The sequence below is a fragment of the Saimiri boliviensis genome, chromosome 8 (assembly GCF_048565385.1).
Source record: "Saimiri boliviensis isolate mSaiBol1 chromosome 8, mSaiBol1.pri, whole genome shotgun sequence".
NCBI classification, from domain to species: Eukaryota; Metazoa; Chordata; class Mammalia; order Primates; family Cebidae; genus Saimiri; species Saimiri boliviensis.
In genome coordinates this window covers 16,856,971-16,878,257 of record NC_133456.1, presented here as the reverse complement: position 1 = coordinate 16,878,257, position 21,287 = coordinate 16,856,971, and the positions used below count along the sequence as shown (strand labels likewise).

The 21,287-nt window shown below is 41.9% G+C and overlaps 1 protein-coding gene across 1 annotated transcript; it reads left to right on the top strand.

Moving 5' to 3' along the window:
- Window positions 1–1,525: 1,525 nt before the first annotated feature.
- On the top strand, window positions 1,526–12,354 carry ZNF502 (zinc finger protein 502). The gene is made up of 3 exons (XM_003926230.4): window positions 1,526–1,607; window positions 8,555–8,668; window positions 9,221–12,354. The coding sequence occupies exons 2-3, from the start codon at window positions 8,614–8,616 to the stop codon at window positions 10,798–10,800; spliced, it is 1,635 nt and encodes a 544-aa protein (XP_003926279.1). The 5' UTR covers window positions 1,526–1,607; window positions 8,555–8,613; the 3' UTR covers window positions 10,801–12,354.
- The last annotated feature ends 8,933 nt before the right edge of the window (window positions 12,355–21,287 follow it).

The following is a 21,287-nucleotide window of genomic DNA, read 5'->3' as shown; positions in this document are numbered from 1 at the left end:
TTTCCCTCGCTGGCCTCATTCTTTGAACATCGACTCTGAAGTTTGATACAGATAGGGGCTTGATAAAGCTGTGTTCCCATCTCCCCTCTGACTACCTAAAATCAATACCTAAATACAAAAGCTTTGGCCTAACACAGGACTTTAGTTTGGGAAGGGCGTACATAGGGAGAGGGGGAACATACAGGGAATGTTCTCTGTGAATCCATACAGGAAGGGGAGATACTACAGAAAGCAGAACAAGCCAGTGACCTGCCTTTGGAGGGGACATTGGGTGGGGGGTGGGTATGAGCTACAGTCATGGACTTTTGGCATCTACTGATTCTTACCAACTCCCTACCACACAAAGAAAATCACTGGGGCCAACATTTTTAACTTGGCATATTTGTTTTTGGGTGAGCTTCTCCCTCTCATTCTGTCCTGAGACCATGGGCAAAGCTCTTCATTTTGGGAGTGAAGAAGAACTGTTTGGAACCACACCAATGATATTTTCGTTTGTAATACTTGAAATTTTTTAAATTATTTTGATAGCAGATGTGCTATTTACTATTTAATATGTATAAGGGAGCCTAAAAAATAGAAAGCTGTACAGATTGGGTTTAGTTAATTGGTTTGGGAGCCTCCTATGTGTGACTTACGACTTCTCTGTGCTCTGTGTATTTGTCTGAATTAATGATCTGGGATGTAAAGCTGTGCTAGCTTTCAAACAGGAGATGCCTTTCAGAAATTTGTATATTTTGCAGTTGCCAGACCAATAAAATACCTGGTTGAAATACAGGGAAAAAAAAAAAGTACAAGTTGATGCGTTTAGAGGGCCACTAAATACAAGGTTAGCTAGAGCTAGAATTACTCATAGTGATATGCAAGTGTAAAGACCCATAAGGGCAACAGCCTAGGTGGTCAAGTGAGAATTGGCACTGGGATTTGAAGAACCAGGATAAACTGGATAGCTGAGGTCAGGGAGAGCAGGTAAAAGGAAGGGAGATATTTCAAAGGGAAAATCCTGAGAAAAAGATCTAGATTCAGAAACAGGCAAGGGATTTCAGGAGTCCAATGGGAATTCAGTAACGTTACAGCAGAATGTATATGATAGCCAAATAAGAGATGTTGATATTGAGGTCAGTTTGTATGGGCCTAGATTGGGAGTTTGTCCTTTATTCTTACATAACAGGGGATCACTCAAGGTTCTTAACAGAGATTATTTTAAGCAGACAGAATATACTAGTTTCTTGTTGGGATGGCCCATTCCAACTGCTACCTGGCATCCTTTCCATCCCCAACGTCTCCCCCTACAGTTTTCCTGAGGGTTGAGATAGCCACTGTGTTTCAGACCAAGATAGTTGTTAATGGGTCAGGAACGCCGCTGGGCTTGGATGGAAACAAGGATGGAGTCACCGGCTGGACTTGGAGGGAACGCCTTCTTCTAGGGTCCCACAGAGATGTTCCTCCCGCTTCCTAGAGAATCCGAGGACGGATGCGCGAGCCCGCTGTTGACGCACTACCGGCCGCGCCACCACTCTTCCGGTTTCTGAAGTTAAGGCTGGTGTCCTGGGTCCCATGCACCTCTAGGAGCGCCCGCGCCGCTTCGCGGGGAGCACTTGGATCTCACAGTGAGCGGGTTGGGACCCAGGGAAGGGAAAAGAGGGGCCCTGGCAAGCTTTGGCTGGGGCGGCGGGCTGGAGGGAGTTCCCCCCGGCCTTGATCCTCCCCGAATTGCTGCCTACGGGAGCCGCCTGGACCTGGGGCACTCCTGGCGGCTCGGCCAGCCCAGCCTGCAGGCTCAGCACTGCAGACCCCAAAACCCAGCACTATGCCTGGCACAGAGGAGAAGCCTGGGAAAATGGCGGAGTGAATGAATGAATGAGTGAGTGAATGATGGATGGTTATAAAGACCTGGGACCCATGTCAGGAAACGAGATCTTGGGGATCACCGTTCTCGTTTCTGATACCAGTTTCTTCACCCGGCCGATCCTGTAGCTCAGAAACTTGTTTAGAGCCTGTTTTTATAGGAGATTGCAAATAGCGTAAAGCGCACTCATTGGAAGTCTTGAGACCTGAGTTACAATTCTGGAGGGAACAGAGACTGTTTCTTGATCTCTAAAGTACTAGAAGTCTGTTCCTTGCTTCTTCACAAGGCTCAGTTGACAGCTTGTATGTGATAGCATGTATGCAAGCCTTAATGTCTCCCAATGAAGGGGTACTATCCATTACAGGCCAAGTATTACACGGAATTCAGAGGCGAGGCTGCAGAAGGAGTGAGGTTGGAGACTGCCAAATGTAAAGATGCTTCCAGTCTTGTGTAGGGGGATATATGCTTTAGCAGATTTTGGTGGTAATATTGTAAACAACATTTAGCATCCTCTGTATACCAGGTACTGTTTGAAGCATGTGTGCTAATTTAATCTTCACAACAACGTATTATGTATCGTTTTTTAAGTGAGGGAACTGAGGTACAGAGAGAGTAGAAAATTGTCCCAGGTAACATCGCTAAGTGACCCAAGGTTGCATAAGAGTTAGATACAGTGTACTGCCACAGTTTGGTTGAGTGTACTGTTTGGTGCCAACATGCAGACAAGAAGGACTTCAGAGAGTACATTTTAATGGGGTCTCATTGAAGAGATAGTTTAAAATTCTCGAAAAACCTCATCTAGCTTGCCTAGGCTCCTTTAGCTGATTATTGAGGGGTAAAGAGTTGGCATCAGGGAAAAAGCTTACAAGGTAGAGGGAGGAAGCCTGCTCTCTATTAGGTTAGCAGGATAGGGCTATTAAGAGCCTCTTTCCTTTTACCCTTCCCCGTAATACCATTCTTTCCCCACATCTGCAGAGGGATGTTTTTAGCATCTTAAAATCACCAACAGCTAGATTATTCCACAATAGGCATTTGTAGCAGCACCGGTACATTACTTTCTGGGCAACTTACAGACCTGGAAGTCAGCAAATATGGGCCAAATTTGGTCTGCCACTTTTTTTGGTAAAACTGTTTTATTAAAACACAGGCAAGCTCATTCATTTACATAGTGTCAGAAGGCTGTCACTCTGTCACCCAGGTTGGAGTGCACTGGTGCTATCACAGCTCACTGCAACCTCTGGCTGTCAGGCTCAAGTGATCCTCCCACCTCAGTCTCCCAAGTAGCTGGAACCACAAGCATGTCACATGTATGTTTTAACAAACATATATTTTACATATATGTTTTCAAATTACAAAGGCAAAATTGAATAGTTGAGACAGAGACTATGTATCCCATTTAGCCCATTAAACCTAAACAAATTTACCTTCTGCCCTATTACAGAAAAGGTTTGCTGACCCTTGGCATAGACAAACTGCTGACAGCTCAGATGATCCGTGATTGGAAGGATGTGGTCATCACCAAGATGTCTTTCTTTGTCTGCAAGTTTTAGTATCAACCATAATGGCATCTAACCCCTATTGAGTGCCTGCCATCGAGTAGATATCTTTTTATCTATGTGATAAAATATGGTTTATGTGAATGCTTTATGTGAATTAACTCGTCAAGGATTCACAGATTATCAGAGCTGGAATGACACATAAATATTATCTAATTTGTCACCCTTTTCAGATGAATAGCCTGTCATGTAGGCCCATTCACATGGGCTATTGGCAGAGCAGACTTTCCTGACTCCCAGTCCAATCTACTGTCATCTTGTGGGTAGGAAGCCAATACCATAGCCATTAGATCTGACATTTTGTTTTTGTTTTTGTTTCTGGGTTTTTAAAAAGTAACTTTTTCTATCTATAAAAGTAATACGTGTTTATTGAAGGAGAAGTAAAATACATAGAAGAGTATAAAGGACAAACTGAAGTGAACCATTAACTGACATAGAGATAAGTGTGTTAATATTGGTGGGTTTTCCTTATGTCTTTTTAAAATGTGTATGTTTTATCTGTTTATTAACAATAGTTTCTGTTTATTGAGTGCTTACTTAGTCCCAATATATGTGTGCATATTTATTGTTTTTATTTTAGTGTTTTGTATCTTCCTGTTTTAACGTAATATATTTTCTCATGAATGTTCTTTGAAATTATGATTTTAATACTTTTCTAATCTATCTTTGCTAGTCTATCAATGTTTGTTTGCCTGTTTATCTTACAGTTGTAGTAATAGTTTGATCTTTGTACATAAATCTCTGTACCATTTCCGATTATACTTTTTGACTTTTTCTTTGATTGCAGAAGTTATTTATTCCTATGGGAAAATTTTCAAATATTGCAAAAAGGCCCTAAGGCAAAAGTTTACTATAATTTTATTCCTCAGAAATGATCACAATAAATAATTTGCTATATGTTCTTACAGATTTGTTCATTTTCTTAAAAGTGTAGCAAAATATAGATAATAGAGGATATTCGGGAAAATTATTCACAATTTATTATTTTATTTCTTTATTTTTATTTCTTTATTTTTGACACAGAGTCTTGCTCTGTCACTCAGGCTGGAGTGCAGTGGTGCTATCAGAGTTCACTTCAACCTCTGCCTCTCAGGCTCAAGTGATCCTCCCATCTCACCCTCCCGAGTAGCTGGAACCACAGGCATGTCACATGTATATTTTAACAAACATATGTTTTACATTATGTTAATACTTGAAGTGTTACTATCCTGGGTTTTTCTATTTATGGCATAAATATTTTCCCCAATAATCACATATTTTCATTTTTACTTATCTTTATGTCTAAATAATTTTCACCAACTAGAAGTACCATAATTTGGTAATCTTCAGTGTCTACCAATAGAAAAACTTTTATTTCCATGTACATTTCAGGAAATATTTTTACAGGTATCAGGAGAATTCTGTTTCTCTTCTCTCTGGAAAGTTACATATTTCTGAGAAAGTTCATTAGTAGAATTACTAAGTCAAAGAATATAGTCTTTTTTTTGAGATGGAGTGTCATTCTGTTGCCAGGCTGGAGTGCAGTGGTGCAGTCTTGGCTCACTGCAACCTCCACCTCCAGGGTTCAAGCAATTACCCTGCCTCAGCCTCCTGAGTAGCTGAGTAGCCAGGTAGCCACCATGCCCAGCTAATTTTTTTGTTTTTAGTAAAGATGGGGTTTCACCATGTTGGCCAGGATGGTCTTGATATCCTCACCTTGTGATCTGCCCACCTTGTCCTCTCAAAGTGCTGGAATTACAGGCTTGAGCCAACATTCCCAGCCAGCATATAGTCATTTCTTACGGCATACTGATGACTCTGAGGTACACTACAGGTGGCATATATACAAAATGAGCATTCTGTTCTGAATTGCTGTATCCACAAAATGTTGATCATAACATCCCCACTATAACTGAAACTACAACCTTCAGACCTGATGTATATTGTCAGATTAGCTCCAGAAAGATGGAACCAACTTGCATTCCCACCAGTGTGTTAGAAACTCTTTCCTTACACCTTTCTGAATCTTGAGTGTAGCATTAAAAATAGATTTTCCAGTTTGATGTAAAAAATGATTTTTCATTCTTCCAGCTTCCATTTCTTTGTTTACCACAAAGATGGAACTTTTAATGTGTTTATTGGCCTTTTGTAATTCTTGGTGCATTTTTTGTATTTTCCATTTTTCTCTCGGTTCGTCTTTTTTTCTTACTCATTTTTAAGAAGTGTTTATTAGGTCTGTCTATCCCTTGATATATAACTGAAAAATACTTTTTTAAAGCTTGTTTGTCTTTTAATATTCTTTGTATTTTGGATATAGAGTATTGTTTTTATGTTGTCAAATTTATCAATTTTTGTCCTATCCATTTTGTATCATGCTTGAAAGCGCTAACCCTACAATGAATTATTGGTCATATTTTATTATTTTTTGGCGTTATTTCTTTTATTTAACCCTTTAATTGGTTTGGGTGTATTTTCATGTGTGGCATGATGTAGTAGTCGCACTTTTTTTTTTCCCCAGGTTAGCAATGGTGCCAACTTGATTTATGAATAATCTATCTTTGTGTGATTAGAAATGCTGCTTTTATCATATATTAAATTATTTTTATTTACATTTCTTAGAGGTTTAGAGATCTTTTATTTAATTATTTTTAGATGGGATCTTGTTTTGTTGCCCAGGCCGGAGTGCAGTGAGGCAATCATATTAATAGCTCACTGCAGTCTCAAACTCCTGGGCTCAAGTGATCCTCCCACCTTAGTAGCTAGGACTATAGATACACACCACTACACTAAACTAATTTTTGTTTTTTTTAGAGATGCAGTTTTGCTATGTTGCCTAGGCTGGTCTCAAACTTCTGGCCTAAATTGATTGTCCCACCTTGGCCTCGTAAAGTGCTTGGATTACAAGTGTGAGCTACCTCACGTTGCTGGGATTAGAGATCTTTTAATTGTTTAGACTCACTGTTGGGAGTTTTCTTAGCCACATTGCTTTGAAGTTTTTATCTGTTATTCCTGTGATTTCAATTACTTTTTTTTATGTCTAAAACTCTTCAGACCATACCTCTCTCCTCTCTTTCAGCTATGTATGCCCTGTTCTACTTTGTATTTGGATATTTGAAACTAAATATGTCTTATTCCTTTCCAGACCAGTGTACTCGTCACTAAAGGTGACTGTCATCATCCAAAACTGGCTAATTATCCTTGACTTCCCCCTCTCTCACCCCTCCAACCAATATTCATTCATTCTGGTTGATTCTTTCTCTTAATCCAGTCCCCATACTGGACTACCGAAATAGCCTTACAAGGGATCTTCTAGCCTTCACCTTCACCTTACCCTCCCACTCCCCACCTTTACACATACCCTCTGTGCTGTGGACAGAGGAATGTGTTTCCTTTAAACAGCAGATCTAACCATGTCATGTCTTTTATCAAACTTTTTCAAATCCCTATTATATTTTTCTCTTCACTTTAATGTAAAGTCCTTAAAATGGTTTTTAGGGTTCTGTTTGAACTGGCTTGCCTCAAGCTTTATGTCTCATTTCTGGTGCTTAATACTTGAGCATTACTATGTCTCCTCTATTCCTCCAACATACTGAACTTGATTACTTTTGTGTGTTCTATTTTGTCTCTATTTTTCCCTTTCACATGTCTAAAGGGGACCCAGACTATAGGGCCCCGCTGCTCTACATTCATTAGTACCCTATGTTTGCAGTTTTGTAACTCCCATATTTGAAATCATACATTTAATGTCTTTGTCCAGCTATGACACAAGTTGGAGGCAGACAGGGTGTCTGGTTTCCTTTTCTAGTGTTGTCTAGCACTGATTAGTCACTCAAATCCCAATCGACTTGCATAAGTCTCTGTAGGCTTGTATAGTAGGTCCCTTACAGGTCCCTTTATGTCCTTCCTGTGAATGAGAATCAGGAAAACTCAAAGAGGATCTTTTTTTTTTTTTTTTTTTTTTTTTTTTTTTTTTTTTTTTAAATAGAGTCTCGCTCTGTCACCCAGGCTGGAGTGCAATGGCACAATCTTGGCTAACTGCAACCTCTGCCTCCCAGGTTCAAGCAGTTCTCCCACCATAGCCTCCCAAGTGGCTGGGATTACAGGCACCCACCATCATGCCTGGCCAATTTTTGTATTCTTATAGAGACAGGGTTTCCCCATGTTGGCCAGGCTGGTCTCGAATTCCTGATTCACTTGTCTCGGCCTCCCAAAGTATTGGGATTGCAGATGTGAGCCACTACTCCCAGCCAAGGATCTTCTTAAGCCTTTAAAACTCAATGCAGTGGCACAGACTTCACTGAGAAGTGCACAAGACCAAGTGTATTATATACTTGAGCAGACTTATTTTATTATTTCATGTCTTTGAAGTTCTTGACTTAGGTAAAATCATCTCTGCATCTTCCTTTTTTCCTTGAATAATGCTGCCTGTTCTACTTCTCACTTCAAGGTTAAATGGAGAGATGTTTTTGAATAAACAGTTTGATACTGACATTTTTAAAAGGCAACATTTAAGGAAACTGGTATTTTTGCAACCTTTTTATAAGTCAAAACTTATTTCCCAATTAAATTTATTTTTGTTTCTTTTTAACTACAGCCTGTCCTCTGATACTGAGCTATACCTGAAGAAAAACTTTTTAATTGATATGGCATCCTGAAGAAAGGACAATCAGTGTGTCTCTAGTTTGTATCAACTAGATAGCATTCCATAACACTATCTCAGGTCCTTGACATTTGGTAGAAGTGGGTAAATCAGACTTAATGCACAAGCCTTGCTATGAGGACATTTTGATCTACAGCTTCTAACTATTTAACTGACTTTTCATATAGATTATTATGTGATGAACAGGGTGTACTAATTGATGTGAATATTCCTATTCATTTAATCTTTGTCATTATAAAAAGGTGATAAATAACATTCTGATTTATTTATCAAGTGTTGAAATAGTATGCTAGTCTGCTGTTACCATTTTTGGGACAGCTAACACTTGTGGTTTGTGAACCTAGGAGGCTGTGAGCCAATGCTGATTTGCGGTTGCTTCCACATTGTTATCCTGAGAGGTATTGTGTGTGTTATTGGATAGTGTCCCTAGGCAACAGCTCTTTTCTTTTGTTCTGTTTACTGGGACAGTAATATTCCCTTCCTCCTCCCATACCTTTTTTTCCCCATGAGCAGGGCTCTCAGATTTCCGAACCTGAAGAGTTTTCCAATCAAAGCGATAAATCGATCTGTGGATGTTGACTATGCAAGGAGCTGAAGAGAGAGAGATTACAAGAGAGACTTGTCCAGGTGAGTGAGCAAGAGACAAGCAGTGGGAGAAATAGCCAACCAACAGGAAGCCTTTGGAAATTTTAGTAGAGAAGCTGGGTGAGGCTCAGGAGATAAAATAACTGTCTCTTACAGGGTTATTGGGGGCAGGGGTGGGTGAACATCTCTGGAGCCAGCTTTTCCCTAGCAATAATTTTATCATTCTTATTTCCAGCATTTTCCCGTTTACATTCTCCCATTCTCCACTCTGGATACAAACCATTCATGTTTCCTGTCTTGCCCTAATCTTAGCCTGTGGGTTGGTTGTTTTTTGTTTATCTCCATTGTCTTATTCTCTTGCTTCTGGGTGTCTGTAGCTGCCTCTTCTATGGGAGTTCCTCATTAATGGTGATCACATTACCCTGATGCACATCTCTTCCACCAGTTGCAATTCTAACTTACTTGCCACACTTGCTGTTATTGGTCCTTCCTCATAGGCCATTACTGTAGTCTGCAAAAGTTAAGGTCTGAACAGTTTCAGGGGCCTTCACTCTACCTTGTACAGGAGATATTCATTCTGCTGTTTTCTTTCAGGCTGGGTAAATAAGAACAAGCCTGTTCCAGAGCAAGAAGTCTGTAAAACTGACTCATCAGGCATAGTAGTAAAGAGTTTCCAAGGGAATGAATACCAGGATTCTACATTTGAAGAAAAATATGCATGTGAGGGCATGAAGGAAAACTCTGCTAGAGAGATTCCTGGATCATGCCTTTTCCAGGAAGGAGGTTTTGGGGCAATAACTTTCATCCACAAAGAAGCACCCCCTACAATTATCAGTCAAGAATATAATTTAGAGAAAAGCTTGCTTTTGACCTCAAGCCTTGTTACACATCTCAGAGTTTCTACAGAAGAGAGTCTGCATCAGTGGGAAACAAGTAATATACACAGCAATGATATTTCAGACCAAAGTAAATGTCCAACTCTCTGCACACAGAAAAAATCGTGGAAATGTAATGAATGTGGAAAAACCTTTACTCAGAGCTCATCCCTTACCCAACATCAGAGAACTCATACTGGAGAGAGACCCTACGCATGTGAGAAATGTGGGAAAGCCTTTAGTCGTAGTTCATTCCTTGTTCAACATCAAAGAATTCACACTGGAGTGAAACCATATGGATGTGAGCATTGTGGGAAAACATTTCGATGTCGATCATTTCTTACTCAGCATCAAAGAATTCACACTGGAGAGAAACCTTATAAATGTAATGAATGTGGGAATTACTTCCGCAATCACTCACATCTCACTGAACACCAGAGAATTCACACTGGAGAGAAGCCTTATAAATGTAATAGCTGTGGGAAGGCATTCAATCAGAATACACACCTTATTCATCATCAGAGAATTCACACAGGTGAGAAGCCTTACATATGCAATGAATGTGGCTCTTCTTTTCGAAAACACTCAAATCTTACACAACATCAGAGAATTCACACTGGGGAAAAACCCCATAAGTGTGATGAATGTGGGAAAACTTTCCAAACAAAGGCAAACCTCTCTCAGCATCAGAGAATTCATACTGGAGAGAAACCCTATAAATGTAAAGAATGTGGCAAAGCCTTTTGTCAGAGCCCATCTCTTATTAAACACCAGCGAATTCATACTGGAGAAAAACCATATAAATGTAAGGAATGTGGCAAAGCGTTTACTCAGAGCACCCCACTCACTAAACATCAGAGAATACACACAGGGGAGAGACCCTACAAATGCAGTGAATGTGGTAAAGCCTTCATTCAGAGCATTTGCCTTATTCGGCATCAGAGAAGTCACACTGGAGAAAAACCCTATAAATGCAATGAGTGTGGAAAGGGCTTTAATCAGAACACCTGCCTCACTCAGCATATGAGAATTCATACGGGAGAGAAGCCCTATAAATGTAAAGAATGTGGGAAAGCCTTTGCTCATAGTTCATCTCTTACTGAACATCATAGAACTCACACTGGTGAGAAGCTCTATAAATGTAGTGAGTGTGAGAAAACCTTCCGCAAGTACGCACACCTTAGTGAACATTACAGAATTCACACTGGTGAGAAGCCTTATGAGTGCATTGAGTGTGGAAAGTTCTTCAGACATAGTTCAGTCCTTTTCAGACATCAGAAACTACATAGTGGTGAATAATACTGGCATTTAGGTTATGACAGTTTCTGTAGTGAGCATGACTGGGAGTAGAGGGGCAGGTAGGGTTCCTGGAGGGAAGGATGAAGGAGACTTGGCTACTGCACTCTGAGAAGAATATTTCCAGAAATGGAGGTGGGAGCTGAGGGAATGCAAAGCCTACTCCAGGTGGACATCTGGGAATACAGGGTAGAAAGAAGTTCCTGCTTTTCAGATAAAGCCTGCACATTGCTGCTGTCTTCCCATGTGACTCTTACAGCTTGAAGAGGCGTTTGTGAAGTTAGCACTTCTGTTCCCTTTACTACACCCTGCCCCACCTTCTGACTTGTTACCTTCTCGTTGGCTGGCAGATTGAGATGTTTTTCTTAAACACTGCCTCTCAGTGTGAAGTGGCACACTTCTGATGTAGTGCTAAGTGTAAGTAGCCTCTGGATATTTGAGGCAGCCCTGACCATGCTACCATGGGGGAGGCTCCCAGCCTGTGGAAGTGGTACTGTGAAGAGGAGACAGTAACAGTTGACAACCAAAAAAATCCATATTCGTTCATCTAAAAAATGAGATATTAAGCAACAACTGGGTTGACCTCTATAGATCTGCTAGTAAAGGATTCATTATCCAGGTGAAGATCCTTCCTGATTCTTCCAAGCTTTAAGGTGACTCAGCTAAGAATGAAATAGGGGATCAAGTTAGAATTCATGGTGTTGGTTTATGGGAAGGCAGTCATACCTGTTCGGAGAACCAGGAAGACCCAATATCTATCTCAAAGGAATAATGGTTACCCAGGAAAGAAATGGGTCTGTAATCCCAGCTACTCAGGAGGCTGAGGCAGGAGAATTGCCTGAACCCAGGAGGCGGAGGTTGCAGTGAGCCGAGATCGCGCCATTGCACTCCAGCCTGGGTAACAAGAGCGAAACTCCGTCTCAAAAAAAAAAAAAAAAAAAAAGAAATGGGTCTGTGTTAGAGTGATAAGCCTCAGAACAGGAAGTCTGCATGTGACTGAGCAAGTCACTTACATAGCTCTGCCTGTACTAAGGTGTACACCTGTCTATTGTAAGTTTGCCTAGGCTATTGATACACAGGGACCACAGGAGAGACACCCATTAATACTAACAGCATCTTAACGAAACGAGACTTAGTTTGTTGGTCTTTATGAGAAAGCATTAGTTATGAAGGAAGATGCAATTTTCAGTTGGCTGAATGTTGGGACTGCTTAAGAAAGTGTTGGCATTTGTCATGGAATGGCTTTGGAAAGAGTTCTAAAAGAATATTTTTCAAATCCCTGAAAAATCAGGATAGCACATTTTACTACTAACTGTGACAGTATTTTATTCTTTTTGAGAGAAATGACATGGTTTTACCATTATTTCCCAAATTCCTTTCATGTTCTTCACTCTTACTCAGAAATTGAGCTCCAGAAGATTGCCTTTGACTGGTATTTAAAATAGTTTCTAAACTGTGAAGCTTATAGCATTTTTAAAATATGACTATTAAAAACAACTAAAGTTGGTTATGGAATACTCGGTTATTTGGAACTTATCATTGATTTTTTTTTTTCTTCTAGAGCAATTGCCTTGTAGGCATTGGTTTGGGTCACGAATTACCATTAATGGGAATATAGTATAAATATATATCTTTTTCCCTTTCTAGGAAGATTATGTTCTCAAAACCTACCACAAGGGAAGTCATAATTGAGGATATTAATACATTATGAGTAAAAGTAACACTGTAAAAGCTTTCTAAATATGTTCGTGAAAATCTTTTGTCAAAAGCAAAGTCTGTATGTATACCTTCTAGATAACAACACTGTATAATTACTGGCACATAATACATGTTCAGCAAATTTTTTCTTTTTTTATAGAGATGGGGTTTCACCATGGCCAGGATGGTCTCGATCTGACCTCATGATCCACCTGCCTCGGCCTCCCATAGTGCTGGGATTACAGGTGTGGGCCACTGTACCTGGCCATTTAGTAAATATTTTATGAATCAGTATATCAACCATTGCCCAACAGAACCTTTCTTCAAACTTCCTGATATATAGTTATAGCAATATTTGTACGCCATCTTGAGAATTATGAGTGGAGAGCAGAAAGAATAGGGAGAATTGTCTTAAGAAAGAAATTAAAACTAAACCTTTCAGGAGGCTGAGGCACAAGAATCGCTTGAACCTGGGCAGAGGCTGCAGTCAGCCAAGACTGCCAGTGCACTCCAGCCTGGGAGACAGAGTGAGACTTTCTCAAAAAAAAAAAAAAAAAAAAAAAAAAAAGATACCTGTAAGTTCTTGTGGGAAAGATTTTCTCAAATGGAGACTTGATCCTGAATTTTTGATTATCAGACTGAGAAAATCTGGCATGTTTTCACTTTCTGGGGAAACAGAAAGGTAAATAATTGGTCTTTCCACTACCCTGACCCCATATTCTCACACTTGCATTTATGTGCTCCTGATTTTCTCTCAGTTGTTGGCCAACGATGTGCCTAGTCACTCCAGCATGGCCCCAAGCCTAAGCATTGCCCTCACCCTCAGTTTTCCCTCTTACTCAATCTTCATATCCATTCAACCACTGTGTCCTGTTGAAGTTATCTCCTACTTCTGGAAGCCATCTCCACTGCAATTGCTGTAGCCCAGTCCCCTTAATTTTAATTTTAATTTTTTTGAGACAGGATCTTACTCTGTTGCCCAGGCTGGAATGCAGTGGCATGGTCTCTGCTCACTGCAACTCCCACCTTCCAGGCTCAAGTGATCCTCCCATTTCATCCTCCCAAGTAGGTGGGACATGCACAACCCCCACCTCCCAGGCTCAAGTGATCCTCTCATTTCACCCTCCCAAGTAGCTGGGACATGCGCAACCCCCACCTCCCAGGCTCAAGCAGTCCTCCCAAGTAGCTGGGATTACAGGTATGTGCCACTATGCTTGGCTAGTTTTTGTATTTTTTTTGTAGAATTGGGTTTTACCATGTTGCCCAGGCTTGGCTTGGACTCCTGGGCTCAAGCAATATGCCTGCCTCAGCCTCCCAAAGTGCTGAGATTATAGGCATGAGCCACTGTGCCTGGACTCCCTTTTTAAAAATTTAATAGTCTTGCAGTTTCTTGCCCTACTAGGCCATTTTTCACATTTCTTCTTGATCGTTGTAAGCATAACTGGCTGCTTTATTGTTCTCAAAATAAAGTACTAGGCCTTTAAAGAGGCATGTGAGGCCCCTAATCTGACCAATGCCTGAATTACCATTCTCAGCTGCCATTCCTTGCCTGGCATATTCTATTCCATAGTTCAAATTTCTGTGATTCTGCGATATCACCTCTGGACTCTACTTGGACATTTTTGCACATACTGTTCCTATTGCCTCAGTTCCCATCCCTGCTTCTGCTTGCCTGGAAAACTCCCATTTGTCACTTAGGAATGTGCTCAGGCAACATCTCAGAGCTGTCTCTAACTTCATGTATTTTCTACTCAGTCTTGTATTTTTCATCATTTTATTATGTTGCATTATAATGGTTTGGTCACATATCTTTCCCTTTTTCAGCTTTGCTAGGAAAACAACAATGTGAAATTTGTTTGCCTTTGTGTCAACAGTGCCTGGTACTTAGAAGGTACTCAATAAGTATTTGTTGAACTACACTGAAGAGTCAGACATTTCTGTGCCAGTCTGTGGGTTGTGACTTAGGTCCCCAGTTGACAGCAGGAAGGAGGTGGGGTGAGTATGTGTGTCCATGAAATGTCTGCCAGAAGCAAGAATTCTAAAACTTTCCCTAAGATGCAGAGTGTGTGGTTGTATTCAACAGGATCCCATAAGAAAAAGTCATACTTTTTGATTAGAGATTTTAAAGGCCTATCACAGTTTAACAAAATGCTTTCAATTACATTGATGTCAGGGTCAACAGGACGAGGAAGATGCATGCAGCTTCAGAGGCATATCTGTGTCAACTGGAATATCTATTAAATAATAAGCAGGAACTGAAGAGCAATGCTGGCTTAGCAGGAGAGCATCTGGAGCTTGCAAACCCCAAAGTGGGCCAGGCATGGTGGCCTACACCTGTAATCTTAACTACTCAGAAGTCTGAGGTGGGAGGATTGACTCAGGCCAGGAGTTTGAGAGCATCCTGTGAAACATAGCAAGACCTTGTCTCTACCAAAAAAAAAAAAAAAAAAAAAAAAAAAAAAGGCGGGTATGGTGCTGCATGCCTATAGTCCTCGCTGTTCTGGACGCTGAACCTGAGGTGGAAATATCACTTGAGTCCAGGTGTTTTGGAGCTTCAGTGAGCTAGGATCACGCCACTGCACTTCAGCCTGTGTGTCAGAGAGTGAGACTTTCTCTCTGAAAAAAAATTTAAATTTAAAAGTTCCGAAGTGGAAACACTTCCTGAGCTTTTGGGCTCTGGGATGATAAAGAATTTGTTTTGCTTTTTCTTGGTACACTGAAATTTAATTCATGACTTCAGAAGGACACAGCAGGGATGAAGCCACATCAGATCTTCAGAACAAAAGAGAAAAGATATGGTTTGGGTTGTTCAAGACCACACAACCAGTGTCAGATGAGGTTTAAACTAGAGTGTCCTTGCACTTCATTCACTTTTCTCTTTGTTGATCATACCTTTGTTCCATAGGTCTCTTTATTTTTTATAGAACTGACCACTTTTTTTTTTTTTTTTTTTTTTTGAGATGGTTCTGTTACCCAGGCTGGAGTGCAGTGGCATGATCCTAGCTCACTGCAGCCTAGACATCCCAGGCTTAAGCAATCCTCTCACCTCAGCCTCCCAAGTATTTGGGTCTACAGGCAGGAGCTACCATGCCTGGCTAATTTTTAAAAAGTTTATTTTCAGCCGGGCGCGGTGGCTCAAGCCTGTAATCCCAGCACTTTGGGAGGCTGAGGTGGGAGGATCACGAGGTCAAGAGATCGAGACCATCCTGATCAACATGGTGAAACCCCGTCTCTACTAAAAATACAAAAAAAACATTAGCTGGGCATGGTGGCACATGCCTGTAGTCCCAGCTACTCAGGAGACTGAGGCAGGAAAATTGCCTGAACCCAGGAGGCGGAGGTTGCGGTGAGCCGAGGTTGTGCCATTGCACTCCAGCCTGGGTAACAATAGCGAAACTCCATCTCCAGAAAAAAGAAAAAAAAGTTTATTTTCTTTTACTATCTGTATCTGTAGCAAAAACCCACAGAGAGGTTCTTGCTATGTTACCCAGGCTCGTCTCAAACTCCTGCCCTCAGGTGATCCTCTTACCTCGGATTCCCATAGTGCTTAGATTACAGGCCTGAGCCACAGCATCCACCCTAGAATTGACCACTTAGTACTCATGGAGACCCCAAACCAGTGGCACAGAAGGAATTAAGAAATAAATACAGAGATACAGTGCAAAGTGGGATCAGGGGGCTAACAGCATTCTGAGTTGAGAGCCTTGAACAGACTCTGACCCACATATTTATTCTCTGTCAAACAGGTGATTAACGAGCAGGTGTTCTCTGTTTTCTCACAGCACATGGGCATTCTCCACAAGGCAACAATGGGGGCAGGGTCATGTGTCCTGTGTTTAAAGAATTGGCTTAACCATCATATGATATGCATACATTTTCCACTACTTCAAAACACCCTGAGTGGTTTTCCACTTGGGGGCCGGCTTGGTTTTCCTTGCTGTCGTTCTCAGCAAACAGTATAATCTGTCACACACATTAGGATCTGTCCCAGCAACGTAGTGCTCCGATTTTTCCCCATCCTGAGGATGTGAGGAACTCACTTGTTACAAGATCGTTGTTATCAGAATCTCAGACTTCCCTGAGTGTGAGGGTGACAAGTTGATTATACATTTTGGCCCCTACTTTCTACATAAGGCAGAAACCTAATCTTGACGATATGTGGCATTAGTTTCATTTATTTTGTCCACTGGCCACATAAGCGCTAAGGTTATTTTAGTTTTATGGAATGTTTTTGGTGTCCATCCCTACCACTCATTTTCCACCTCATTGAAAGAAGCTCAGCCCAAACTATTAAAGTCCAGATTACTATTTCTAGTTACCTGTCTACCTAGGGTACCTCACTCCAGACTTAATCTCTTCCACACACTACAGCCTGCCGATTTGGAGATTCTTTGAACCCTAATGTTTGGGGAATGAATAATTAGACCTAGGCTCTCTGGCTTGTGGCTTGTGGGATGTTAGGGCTAGAGGGAAGAACTTGCTCTCTGATTCCAAACAAGTGCTGAGAATGTGACACCCAGAAAGTCAAGGAAACTTGATACATGGCATGTCAACTGACAGTTTTACAAAGGGTCACTTTTTAGCCAAAGATAGTGATGACCTGTCTGTGGCACCATCATTCCTGATTTGTGTCCGAAAAGGACTCCATTTTGGGAAAACAGCCATCTGGTTCTGTTACCCAGGCTGGAGTGCAGTGGCATGATCCTAGCTCACTGCAGATTGGAATTGGTAGTTTGTTTTTTTTTTTTTAGATGGAATCTCGCTCTGTCGCCCAGGTTGGAGTGCAGTGGCGTAATCTCAGCTCACTGCAACATCTGCCTCCTGGGTTCAAGCAATTCTCCTGCCTCTGCCTCCTGAGTAGCTGAGATTACAGGTGCATGCCACCATGCCTGGCTAATTTTTGTATTTTTAGTAGAGATGAAGTTTCACCATGCTGGTCAGCCTGGTCTCAAATTCCTGACCTTGTGATCTGCCTGCTTTGGCCTCCCAAAGTGCTTGTATTATAGGTGTGAGCCACTGTGCCTGGTCTGGAATGGTTAATTTCTCTGCTGCATCTCATTTAGTCAGCAAGTGTTCACTACTATATGCTGCACACTAGGGATACGATGGTATGCAAACAGCCCCATTGTCCTGAGCTTGCAGATCAGTAAGAATTCTTGGAAGTGAATAAGGTACTCTCTGCTCATGCCTTCATCTGTAGACTCTACCCATCAATATAAACCCATGTGTGCAAATATTTCCTGAGTTAGGGCCAGCAAGATGTGAAGTTTTGTAGAAACGGATGGGTGTGCTACCTTCAGGCCTTGAAAAGTCCCTGAAGCCAAGGCCGAACAATAGGGACTGAAGCTGGGATTTGAGAAACAGATCATAGTCCTAACATTCACCAAAGATTTTAAAAATACTAGACGTTCTTACTAATTCACACATATTAACCTCATTTAATCCTCACAACAACCCTATGAAACTTGGTACCATTATTATATCCAATAATTGAGGAAGCAGGCACAGAGAGGTAAAGTTGCAAAGTTCAAACACCGAAAATTGGGGATTTAAGCCCAAAGCAGAGAGGTTTTTTTGTTTGTTTGTTTGTTTTGACAGTCTCACTCTTGTCACCCAGGATGGATGGCATGATCTCAGCTCACTGCAACCTTCACGTCCTAGGTTCAGGTGATTCTCCTGACTCAGCCTACCAAGTAGCTGGGACTACAGGCATACATCATGCCCAGCTAATTTTGTATTTTTAGGAGAGATGGTTTCGCCACGTTGGCCAGGCTGGTCTCGAACTCCTGACCTCAGGTGAACCGCCTGCTTCAGCCTCCCAAAGTGCTGGGATTACAGGCGTGAGCCACCTCGCCAGGCCTGCAGAGCTCTTCTTTTGGCCACTTGAACAAACATCTTGGGTCACTTAAATGTCAGGGATTCCTGTGACAAGGTCAGTTTTCTTAGCGGTGAAGATGTGTGAGGAAGGTGGAAGCCAGTTTTGTGAAAGCCTTGAGAATCCCCAACGGACAGTAACATAGGAAGCTAAATGCAGCGGCCTTGCAGGATGGACTGATGCACAGTAAGAGCTCCTTGCGGTCGACCCTCCTGACTTCCATTCCGTTTCCCTGTGCTGGAAGACGCCCGTCAGGTGGGCTTGCAAGCGGTTTCTAGCGCCGGTCTTTGCCGGCGCAGGACCGAAATCCTCCGCTTTCCGGCGGGGAGGGACCACCGAGAGGAAGCCACTCCCGTCTTCCTAGAGAGGAGACGGTAGCCGTTATTGGCCAGAGGCGCGGACTGCTGACGTCACGCCGGCGTGGTGCGTCAGGGACTTGCTCCATTCCGCCCGGCGGCGTCCAGAGACCTGAGTGTTGCTAGGTGCAAGAGCGGAGCGCCGCAGGAAGCGCACGGTGAGCGGTCTCTGCTGTGCCCGGCTGCTGTGGGTAGATTCCAGCGCCTCCCTCGGGACGCAGGGCGTCTTCCATCCCAGAGGGCCTTTGGAGCAGAGGCTGGGGGCCTGGGGCAAGCTTGCCATGAAGAAAGGAGAGGTTGTTCAAGAGCCCTAGGCTGGGAGTCGGGGGACCTGGGTTCGATTTGTACGTACTTGAGCAAGTCAGTGAACTTTTGGGCACTTTACTTTTCTGATTTCCGGAAGTGAATACTGTTTGCTGCCTTGCCGTTTCCAAAGTTATGCGGGTTGACATAAGTATATGCAAGAGTTATCACCTTCCCTTCATTATTTATTTTTCTTTAACAGCAACAAATTAGGTACTGTATGAAGACTTGTAGACACTATAATAATACTTTAATAGCAGGCATTATTTAATGCTTACCAGCTAGCGTTCTTCTAAATAGTTGCCATGGAGTTACCCACTCATTCGTCACCACAACCCTGTAAAGTACTTACTGTTATCATCTCCATTTAACCGTTGAAAAGCGGGAGCAAAAAAAGATTAGGTAACTTGTTCAAAAGTCCTAGCCCCAGCCGGGCGCGGTGGCTCAAGCCTGTAATCCCAGCACTTTGGGAGGCCGAGGCGGGTGGATCACGAGGTCAAGAGATCGAGACCATCCTGGTCAACATGGTGAAACCCCGTCTCTACTAAAAATACAAAAAATTAGCTGGGCATGGTGGCACGTGCCTGTAATCCCAGCTACTCAGGAGGCTGAGGCAGGAGAATTGCCTGAACCCAGGAGGCGGAGGTTGCGGTGAGCCGAGATCGCACCATTGCACTCCAGCCTGGGTAACAAGAGCGAAACTCCGTCTCAAAAAAAAAAAAAAAAAAGTCCTAGCCCCAGAACCCATGGCATACTTGTAAGTTTGGTGGAGGAAGAGAATATAATCAGAGTAGAAAGTCCTACAGTCGGAACATGTAATATTCTTTGAGAATGTAGAGGAGAAGGTGCTTGGAAAAGTAATTCTTTGAGAATGTAGAGGAGAAGGTGCCTTGGAAAAGTAATTCTTTGAGAATGTAGAGAAGGTGCTTTGGAAAAGTAATTCTTTGAGAATGTAGAGGAGAAGCTGCCTTGGAAAAGTTAAGAAAAATTTCCCACAAGGAAAGTATCGAGATTTACATTTGAGCTAAATATTAAAGGTTGATGACAAGCTTGAAAATAATCAGTGGCTTATTTGATCAAACGGGGAAAAAAAGAGAAGTTTGAAAATAATTGAACAGTTTGTTCAGTGTCAGTTAAAATATGCGAGTGGATTGGGATATATTAGACAGGAAACAAGGTTTCTGCCTTCGAATAAGTGTTCTTTACATTAGGAGGGGTTCTTGAAACCTTTTCCTTATGAAGGGTCCTTAACATGTTGCAGCAGATACTCCTCACACAAAGGCAATCCTCTTATTTTACAGAAATTCCCCCAATTCTAATTGTAGGAGGATAACTGACAGTAAGTTTCCCTGCTGTTGATTCAGCTGGTTCTGAACAAGACCCACTCACCTCACTGCTAGCTCATTTAGTACTTTTCAAATAATGAATAAATAGACTCAAAGATGAACTGGAAGGGCTCGGTTTGAGGTTTTTGCTCTTTTCCCATCTGTATATACAATCAAAGCACTGCAGAATGTTGATACTAGAGGAAGCTTTCAATATTTTCTAGATTTTCACTTTTATTTAACAAATAAGAAATGGATGAGAGTGAGTGACCTGCTTCAGATTTCTGAATAAATCAGTGACAGCTGAGACTAGAATCCACATCTCTTGACTGGATCCATTTCTGGTCCTACTGCCTTCTGCTGTGTAGGCTTGCAGGACTTTTGAAATCAATGGCTTTTCCAGTAGGCTTTGGGGAGCCTTTGGGCTCCAAGCTGATCTCCTATAAAGAAATATTTACTCCTGATGCTTAGTCCTTAGAAGGACCTGCCCTCTTTCTTTGTGCATTGCCACATCTCCCTGAAGTCTACCCACTCACTAATTTTTGTCGTTGGTGATACTACTCTAGGATAGTAACGATATTAAACTCCTGGCCTCAAGCGATCCTCCTGCCTCAGCCTCTCTCTCTCTTTTATTTTTAAAGACAGGGTTTCACCATGTTGGTCAGACTGGTCTTGAACTCCCGACCTCAGGTGATCTGCCCACCCTGGCCTCCAAAGTGTTTGGATTACAGGCATGAGCCACTACACCCAGCCCTGCCTCAGCCTCTCAAAGTGTTGAGATTATAGGTGCAAGCCACTATGCCTTGCCTATATTATATACTTCTATATTATCTAAATATTTTAAAGTGAGGTTATATATGTGTAATTTACATGATTAGAAAACTAAGATAAAAATGGGCCTCAGAGAATAAGAATGTGTTAGTATCCGGCACT

Coding starts and splice junctions, on each gene's coding strand:
- ZNF502 (XM_003926230.4), top strand. CDS start 8,614: ATGTTGACTATGCAAGGAGCTGAAGAGAGAGAGATTACAAGAGAGACT. Junction 8,669..9,220: donor TACAAGAGAGACTTGTCCAG/GTGAGTGAGCAA, acceptor GTTTTCTTTCAG/GCTGGGTAAATAAGAACAAG.